At 42.5% G+C, this 10,219-nt stretch overlaps 1 protein-coding gene across 1 annotated transcript in view; it reads left to right on the top strand.

Annotated features, from left to right (window-relative positions):
* Positions 1–312: 312 nt before the first annotated feature.
* Positions 313–10,219, top strand: part of PHACTR4 (phosphatase and actin regulator 4) — a 42,128-nt gene continuing 32,221 nt past the window's right edge. The window contains exon 1 of the mRNA XM_056846709.1: positions 313–446. Within this exon, the coding sequence (XP_056702687.1) occupies positions 401–446 (46 nt within the window). The 5' untranslated portion in view covers positions 313–400. The remainder of the gene's footprint in view (positions 447–10,219) is intronic.

Genomic DNA, 10,219 nt, shown 5'->3' with positions numbered 1-10,219 from the left:
CGCTTTTGAAAAGCGAGGGGTGTTGAGGAGTGTTGATCATTTTGCCTATGCTCGAGTGACTCCTCCCTCTTCCTGAGATCCAGCCCTAAGCAGAGTACGCACTCTGGAATGACAGGCATTCCTCCTTGAAGGGAGCTGGCATGGGAGCTTATGTATGAGAATCGCAAAGTTGCCCGGGCCAAGAGGTACAGGAAGAGTAGGAGCGGCTGTGCCTTGACTGACACCCATGGCCAGTTCCCGAGGATCTTTGGCTTCAGCACTCTCCTTCTCCGGACTCCACATATAACTTTCCTTGCCTCCAGGAGTTGTATTGTCACCTATTGAAAGGCCAATGTCTGCTTCCAGAATACACTCCTTCTTGTCTTTCTTCTTTCTTTGAGCTGCCTTGAAGAATCTAATAATGGGGCAGACTCGCTACTCGAGACCGGTAAATCCAGCTCCCTCGGGTGAGTAATGGAGGGTCTAGTTGCATGGTTGAAGGTAGAGGAGAACTGGCAGGTGAAGTCAAAATGTGTGTGTGTGTGTGTGTGTGAGTGAGTGAGTGAGGGAGAGGGAGAGAATGTGTAGATTGTGTAACCTTCATGCTAAACTTGGAGGGGTTTCTGATTCTTAGAAGTGGCAAGAATGGATTATTTTCTTTTTCTTTCTGGGAGAAAAAATCTTCTGTTTAGAATACATTTTGTTGTGCAACATGTTGCGCTTGCTTAGGGTGCCTTTCCATGCTGCATTTGTTAGGAAGCCTGTCCTTTTGATCTTGCTTGTTTCTGCCAAGTGGTCAGATGATGGGGAAAAGCTGGCTTACAGAGTTCAACTGAAAGCATAGTAACATGTTGTGCATTTGGCTGGAATCAGCCTTATCCTGCTAAGCAAGAAACAGGTGTGGAGTGAAATTTTACGGGGAACTTTGTTTATTGTTTATTGTTGTTACAGCCAATGGCCAGCATAGAATGGGGAACTTTAATATTTGTTGGCTCTGTCTGTGTTAACCTTTGTTGAATTTTTCTTTTTTTATTTCCAAAAAAAAAAAAAAAAAAAAAACCAAAGAAAACTTTAACAAGACATACATAAAGTAAAAACAAAATATAACAACAGTAGTGGCGGATCTAGACATAACTTTCTATAAATGGTTTCCAAATATCTAAAAATAAGTCCATGCGCAGTTGCCATCTATATGCCATGTGTTCAAATATTGATAGAGGTCCTCAGTCCATTGATTTACCATTGATTTGCATTTAAAAAAAACATCTGTGTTCTTGCTGGTTTTGAAGTGGAGGTACCATGATTTGTCAGGAGTAGGGAGGAGAACTAGTCCAAATGAAGCTTCAGTTCCATGGAAGCGGTTGTGGGGAGAGGTGGCAACATGGAATTAGGTTTGGTTTCAATTTTGAAAGCTAGGAATGGATTCCTCCACAACCCAACCCCAGTTGTTTCCCCAGTGTGATATCCATTGCCCCATGATAGCTATGCTACTGTCTGGCAGCCTGGAGTTCCATGTATAATGTGGCCAGAATCCCATCTATTGACCTTTGAATCCTGCCTTGCATTGAAGGCCTGGATCAGGATGCTGGAAGTTAAGGCTTTGGACAATCTTGCTTTGCCACTAGTGTTTCCACTGTAGTTCCAACCCCATTTACTAGAGTTTCCTTAACCTAAACCAAGCGGACATGTTTCCCAGAAGATGCGTGGCTCTTTGGGGTGAGCTGTTCACAGATATAGCAGATGGAGTTATTTCCAGGTTTTAACTATGCTTGGTTTTGCTTTTTGTGTATTGTCTGGTTTCTTTAGTAAGCCATCTTGAGTTAAAAATTGGGTGGGGCAGAAGCCTTTAAATCGGCTTTAAGCTTCCTGCAGGCATTATCCCGTTTCTGAAAGGCTTGTTCCGTTGTTTGGAGGGAGGGAGGTATACTGAATAGTCCTTAGCAATCTTGTTGTTGTAACCGTAGAGAGAGAAAGCAGTACTTTTTTGACAAATTGTACTCATGAGTTCAAGCTGTGGCTCAGTGGTAGAGCATCTTCTTTGAATGCAAAAATTCCCATGTTCGATCTGGGGATCTCCAGTTGAAAGGATCAGCTGTAAGTGATGTGAAAAGCCTCCACCCGATATCCTGGAGAGCAGCTGGCAGTTAGAGTAGACAATACTGATCTTAACAGATGAATGGTCTGACTTTGCTTCATGGTTCAAGCTTCGAATGCACCGATGATGATTTAGTCCCTAAAACAGCATGTAAAATGTGTGAATATGGTTGACTTGGTATATAGCATAGAAAACAGCCTGCCTTAAGTCAGGATTTTTTTAACATTGGGATAATCCAAGAGACATACCTTTTTTGCTACACAGACAACGCTTGGCCTTTCTCGTCCTGGAGCGAACGCCCTCCCACACTCGACCATTGGGAGTAGTATAAACATTAACATTTGAGCAACCATCATAAAAGGAAGGCAGCTTGATGTAATTGTAGAGACGTGGGGAAATTCAGGAACTGGCTTAAGTGTTTTTCAGATAAGGGACTCATCTCTGATTTGAAAAGATGCGCCGTATGCATTCATCCCCAGTCTGACTTTGAACTTCAGTTGGCAGTTATGGATTAAACTAGGGATACCCCACCCCCCTTTTTAAGTGAACTGCCCTATAAAAGTGCTATACACAAGGAAGTGACACTTCAATTTCCATTGCATTTTTGGGGAAAGATACTTTGTCAAGTGTTGGCTGTCTGGATAGTTCAGCCTTGTCCTCTCATCCAGTGCCAGATACTTTTAATGTTTTAGAGGAAGAGTAACAACCCTGGTGCCTCCGTTTCAAAACCCGTGGCCAAATAAAGCTTATACTTTATTTGAAGGCTACTTTTACTGTGTCTTAAAGTATGCGGTTGGATTAATGTTAGTACCCATATAAAGCTGCCCGGCTTCTAGTATTTGTTCCAGGTACTCATTTCATTGTTGAAAGAAACCAAGTATAATCATTCGCAAGTGCGAGACGATTGCATCTTCAGAGTGGTGCTCTGTCTGACATCAAATATAATTTCTATTTTATGTGTGCCTGTATGTGAAATGTTGCAGATAGAATTTGAAAGGCTCAGAATGGGTGTTCACCAAGGACTGCCATTCATAGTCGAGTTTCACTGCCCAAAGCTGGGAGGCATTGAGCAGCAGTACATGTAGATGGCAACAATTGCTTAAAGAGGAAGCTGTGTTCCTTGTGAATCATTTGTGTTTCTGAATTACGTAGTTGCATCAAAGACTGGCTTTCTGTAATCATGTGGGAGTTGTCATTTCTCATTGAGGGAATAGTCAGAGAAGGTATGCCACTTTGAGGGTTTGTGTGAAGCAAAGGTCTTACCCCCCCCCCCAAGGCCTGTAAAGCATTGTTGAGGGGGGCTTAGTCCAACAGTCCATTGTGATATTGATATTGTATTTATGCTCTTGATATTTTAATTATATATAAACTTTATGAAGCAATACGATTTTTATGTTTTAAGAAGAAGAGTTGGTTTTTATATGCCGACTTTCTCTACCACTTAAGGAAGAATCAAACCGGCTTACAATCACCTTCCCTTCCCCTCCCCACAACAGACACCTTGTGAGGTAGGTGGGGCTGAGAGAGCTCTAAGAGAGCTGTGACTGGCCCAAGGTCACCCAGATGGCTTCATGGGTAGGAGTGGGGAATCAAACTCGGTTCATCAGATTAGAGTCCCACTGCTCCTAACCACCTCTCTTAACCACTACACCACTGAAGAAGACTGTTTAATCCATGGGTCCCCAATGTAGTGCCTGTGGGCACCAGGGTGCCCGCCAACGCCTTTTCTGGTACCCACCAAGTATTTGCAGGAAGTGGGTAGGGCCAGGTAGGGCTTTTGCCTAGAAGAACTTATAGGAACATAAGAAAGGCCATGCTGGATCAGATCAAGGTGCATCAAGTCTAGCAGCCTGTTCACACAGTGGCCAACCAGGTGCCTCTAGGAAGCCTGCAAACAAGCAGCTGCAGCAGCATTATCCTGCTTGTGTGCCTTCCACAGCACCTAATATAATAGGCATACTCCTCTGATCCTGGAGAGAATAGGTATGCATCATGACTAGTATCCATTTTGACTAGTATCCATGGATAGCCCTCTCCTCCATGAACATGCCACTCCCCTTTTAAAGACTTCCAAGATGTCAGCCATCGCCACATCTTGGGGCAGGCAGTTCCACAATTTAAATTTGTGTTGTGTGAAGAAATACTTCCTTTTTATCGTTCTGATTGACCATTGGAGATAGTGTGCAGGTGTTTTAAAACGATGTTTTGGCAGCAGCTGCCATCACAACACAAGGATCTACACTGTGTTAGTGAAGTTAAGCCATGGCAGTAATTTGATGTATTCTCTCTCTCTCCCCCCCCCTTTTTGGTTGCATTTTCTTGATTCATGAGGAAAAAAGGAGAGGATTTTGAGTGGGGGTAAACACCATGGTCCCAGATAGGGTTGGCAACTCTAGGCTGGGAAATTCTTGGAGATCTGGGGTGGAGCTTGGGGAGGGTGGAGAGCTAACCAGGGATGGGATGCCATAAAGTCCACCCTCCAAAGTTGCCACTTCATCCACAGGAACTGATCTCTGTAGTATGGAGATCAGTTGTAATTTCAGGAGAACCCCTGGCCCCACTTGGTGGTTCACAACCCTAGTCCTAGATGGATAGGCAGTCACAACGTCGTGCCCAACTTGTGCTGCTGTTTACAACACTAGGCAGTACAAGAAGAGGTTGCCCCCCCATTAAGCTTCATTTTAACTCCAGTTTTATAGAAAACTATCATAAAGGATGGAAAGCTTCTGCGGGTGTGGAGTGACGATTGACCAAACTGCAGAAAGGGGTAAAAAAGAATTGCATTGTGGCCTTATGCCATTCTGTCCTGTCCTCCCCTATCTCATTTGTATGTCATCTTGAGTAGTTGCTCCCTTATCTCAGGCATCTGAGATGAAGCATAGATGAGTCAACCTATTCTTTCCACCAAGTCTCCTGGCTTCCTGTGCTGCATAACAGGTTTCCACTTACGTGCCTGGCATTGTGGGTTGTTCTTGGCTCAGTGACATCAGCCACCTACTTACCGTGCTGGTACGATGTCCCGAGTTGGCACATGCTGGACTGCACCAGCAGCAAGTTCTAAATTTAAGCTTGATTTCATGAGCAGGGTATTGGGCCTCAGAAGGAATCCGCCAGTCGTTGGACCAAACATTCTTAGCATTATTTTTATTTTACTACTTATTTCAGCTGGATGGTCTAGGGTGGCCTGATCTTGTTAGAGCTCAGAAGCTAAGCTGGGTCGGCCCTATTTAGTACTTGGTTGGGGCCAAATCAAAATAAAATAGCATGCCCCAAATATTTCCCCCCGTAAAAGATGCCTGCCAGTTTAAAACTCCCTCAAAAGCCCTGGCAAACAGGCAGGCCTTGCATTACCTTCTGAAGATATCCAAGGAGGTGCCCCCCTCACTTCTTCAGAAAGTCCTTTCCACAGAAGAGGAGCCATGATGAACATAAGAACATAAGAAAAGCCCTGCTGGATCAGACCAAGGCCCATTAAGTCCAGCAGTCTGTTCACACAGTGGTCAACTAGGTGCCTCTAGGAAGCCCACAAACAAGACTGCTGCAGCAGCACCATCCTGCCTGTGTTTCACAGGACCTAATATATTCAGCATGCTCCTGTTATCCTGGAAAAGGCCCGGGCTCTAGTTGATGACAGACAGGCCTGCCAAAGTGGTGGGATATCCAGCAGATGCCTCCCTGACAAACAAATGGCAAACCCACCTTTGTTTGTCTCTTGAAAACCCTACGGGGTCCACCACCACTTATTTTAAAAGTTGCAGACAAAAGTTGCTGAAGGGCGTCTCTTGATTTACGCTCTTCATTGGGAAACAAAGCATCAAATATATGGGCAAATTGCCCCCCCACCCAAATCTAGCTTCTTCAGAGACTTGTGTCCCATTTAACCGTTTCAGTTTTGTTGTGGACTTCATTGTTAACATTTCTATGTGCTGCATAGTGTATTTTTTTGGGGATATGCACTCTTTATACATCATAGAGGTTATTTAATTGGTGATGTTGGGGACCTCCTTCGCCCAGAGCGTGCGCCACTGAGCTATGCACACCTCCTCTTTTGGGACAAATTTCTGGTTCCCCATTCCTTTTTAGAAGCAGAGATTTGTGTGTTTGTCTCCAGATTGTTTCCCAACTTCATGACTCAAATATGAAAGAGGTGTGTTCTCTGGAGTTCTTTTTTACATAAAAAAATCACCCTCTGACTTATTATACTGCTTAATTGGTGTGTGTGTGTGGGGAACTTCTTGTCTTTTTAAAGAACCACCCTGAATCAAAGGCCCTTCTTATATATTTCATCGGTTATACGTCTCCAGCAGCATGAATAGCCCTGACTAGCCTGATCTCATCAGAACTTGGAAGCTAAACAGTGTTGGCCATACTTAGTTCTTGGATGAAAGGCCACCAAGGAAGGCCTGCAGTGGCAAACCACATCTGCTCATTCCTGGCCTCAAAAAACCCCATGGTCCTGGGGTCCCCATGAATCGGTTGCAACTTGATAGTACACAATTATTATAAAATATGAGCATTTGCCGAAATCTTGATTTGTTTTGGGGGGATTCTGAGTGAGAATATGCCCCGTGCGTGAGCCATTTCTGAGTGACACGTACCTGAAATGTCTTACTCAAAAGCATACCTGCAGCAGCAGATCCTCCCACAAACTGTGAATATGCAGAAGAAATGTAATGTGTTGTTGCATTATAGGCCTGACCCCAATAGCCCAGGCCAGCCTGATCTCATCAGATCTTGGAAGCTAAGCAGGGTCGGCCTTGGTCAGTATTTGGATGGGAGACCAAATGCTAGGGTCCTGACCCATGCTAGGGTCCTGACCCAGAAGCAAGCAAAGGCAAACCACCTCTGAACGTCACTTGCCTTGAAAACCCCACCAGGGGTCGCCATAAATCAGCTGTAACTTGAATGCAAAAAATACAATAAAATTGCATCATAAGACCCATTCAGTGGTTCTGCTTTTCCCAACTATCATACCCCAAGGAGACATGGAAACTATTAAAATAAAGCCAGATATGTTCCTCTAGACCACTGGTTCCCAACCAGGGGTCCGTGGACCCCCAGGGGTCCACGAGAACTAAATTAAGGTCCACGAAACAAAGTTATAAACCCATAATAAATTAATATTTTCAATTAAAAGTTCTCTATTATAAAATATATATTCAAATATTATTCTAAGTTTAATGTTTAACTAACAGTTATGATTAAAGTTTATTTTCAAATTCTCTGAATTTTTATTTTGAACCTTGGGATCCCTGCACCGAACAAAAAAGTCCTAGTGGTCCCTGGTCAAAAAAAGGTTGGGAACCACTGCTCTAGACATTACGACCATTGTATTAGCTGGCGAGAATGCTTTGTTTTGCTAAGGAGAGTTGTACATCTTATGCACAGAGCAGTATGGACAGACCAGTGGACTTGCAAAAAGACAACAAAAAAAAAGTATTGGAAAGAAATATATAACAAAATTCAGAAAATGTTAAGAATAAATTTTACTATGGACACTAAGAGTATGCCACTGGGCATATTGCCCCCAAATTCCAAAAATCTTGGAAGAATTGTTTAGATATATGTTAACAGCGGCCAGGGTTATATTTGCAACAAAATGGAAAGCAGAAGATTGTCCATGGTGGGACGACTGGGAAAGTAAACTAGCAGGTTATGTAGTAATGGTGAAATTAACGAATTATGGTAGTAATAGACCGACTACAGAATTTCTAGATGAATCGAAAGCATATTATTCATACTATTCTTATAAAATGGGGAGTGGAAGAGGAAGTAGCTGAAATGACATATATGTCATGTATTATTGTCAGTTTCTTTGTTATAATGTACCAAAAAGTGTTTAAGAGAAAAACATTTAAATGAACAGCAGGTAAATGTCAACTAAATATCGCCTGATTTTCTAATATCCAGAAATTATTTTTTAAAATGTATGTTTGGATTTATTATAATAGCACCACTCAATTTTATGATTTCATCTTCATTGATTTTCTATTATTTTCTAATATTGTTGTTACTATTTATCATTTATTATATTGTAGGTATATCTTTTCTTGTTCTTTTTCTCTTTGATGAAATTGGACTGTGTTCCTATTTTCTGTTTTTTTCCTTTTAATTGATTAAAATATAATCTTATTTAAAAATGTACTCTGCCAGGTTAACCAACTCAATAACCCAAAGCAAAAATATTTATTTATTTATTTGTTTATTAAGACCATACAAAATAACACACATTGTGCCAGCTTTCAAGGTCTCCAGAATTCTTTGTCAGGCTGGATGTGGTGAAAAAAATTGGGGAGAGGGAGAAAGAGTTCATAGCAAGAAGGCTTGTTTGAATAATTAAAAGCTTTAACAGCTGAAAAGCATTTGCGTAGCACATCAGAATGTTCAAAGTGTCCATGCATGTTTTCAGTAATTTGTAGCAAACCAGAAAGGTTAGAAGATAAATACTGATGTCCCAGAGGCATGTGCATATGTGTGTGGTTACTGAAGCTGAGACGACTCCTAGGATTGCCACCTGGGAATTCATGGCAGAGGCAAGATTTGAACCAGGAGTTTTTTTTATTCATTGTCTAATCTCTTAGCATTTACTAGCTTTATTCTGGACCTTTATAGGCTCTTTAACGTATTTGAGTTTTTTCCTCTATACTACACACACTCCGATGACGCAAAAAATCTCCCTAGGGGCCATGAAGACAGCTTTTTTTGCTGTCCTGGCACACTCATGTTCTGTTCCCCAGCATCCAGAGTGCAACTGAAGGCTTCTGAAGCCAGTTCGAGGTGATGTCCGAATGTAGACCCCTGTGTAAACTGGCATTTCCTGATTCCCCATGAACCAGAAGGATGCCATTTTTCAGGATTCAACTCTCTCCAGGGTTTCTAGAAATTAAGCCCCTGAGTGGATGTATGCAATCTTCAGCTACATTTATTATTTCATTTATACCCCCTCTTTCTCCCCAGTGGCGACCCAAAACAGCTTACATCATTCTCCTTTTATCCTCATATCATCCCTATGTTGTAGGTAAGGCTGTGAGTATATAACTGGCCCAAAGTCACCCTGTGCTCTTCCATGGCCGAGTGGGGATTCAAACCTGGGTCTCCTGGGTCTTAGTTTAAAACTTACTGCTAGACCTCACTGGCTTCTGTGGGTTGACTGCTGTTCAACAGTAGCAAGTAGCCAGGCCTGGGTAAGACATGCAAGTCATGTGGTACAAGTTACTTGGTGGTTGCTGCTGGGCCTGGCCCCAATGAGTCCTCCCTCAAAGGACAAAATAGGAAAGGGCCCTCCCCCTGCCTTTTACAGACAGAAACCAAGGCTTGAAATTTGGCAATGTTGTTGTGGTTGCCTAGCAATGGCTACTGAGGGCATTCATTTCTTAAAGCTACAGATGCTGTTTATATAATTTAAACCCCCCAAAACGATTCTGATATAAAGGATAACTGCTCAAGCCATGGTCCCTTCGAAGATTACATATCAGTGAAGACTCGGCTCCAACTGCTATATGGTGTATGTATGTATGCCACCGTTGCTCCTCCTCCACTGATCTAAATGGAGATTTTGTTCTTTCTGTTAATGATATGTTAGAAAAGTGTCAATCAATATATCTGATTCTCAACATCACCCCATCTGTGAATTCTTTAATCCAGAGGCTCGGGCCATGGCCAGAATGACAGATTTTTCTACAAATCATAGAAAAGACGAGGCTTGCAGAAAAATCTAAAATCTGAGCAGTGGTCTTTTGTATGAGAACTGTATGTTACAAGAGTTGTCCCTGTTTTCCTTTGTGAAATATTGGAGGGTATGCTAACTATCTTGGGGTACTTTCTCATGAGAGATTAAAATCTATCTATTGCATTTTTTATCCCGCCCTTCCTTCAAGGAACTCAGAATGACAAGTGTGTTTTTCCCTTCCCCATTTAATCCTCCCAAGAAAGCTGTGAAATAGGTGAGACTAAGAAAAAGTGAGTGACTAGTCCAAAGTCACCCAGCAAGCTTCATGTCAGAATGGGGATTCAAACACGTGAAACTGCATTTATACCGAATAAGGCCCTTGGTCCGTCAAGTTCAATATTGTCTACTCAGGCTGGCAGCAGCTCTCTAGGGTCTCAGGCAAAGACCTTTCACGTCATGTGCTACCCAGTCCTTTT

This window comes from Euleptes europaea, chromosome 3 (genome assembly GCF_029931775.1).
Source record: "Euleptes europaea isolate rEulEur1 chromosome 3, rEulEur1.hap1, whole genome shotgun sequence".
In the NCBI taxonomy this organism is placed as follows: domain Eukaryota; kingdom Metazoa; phylum Chordata; class Lepidosauria; order Squamata; family Sphaerodactylidae; genus Euleptes; species Euleptes europaea.
This window is presented reverse-complemented; position numbering and strand designations above follow the sequence as displayed.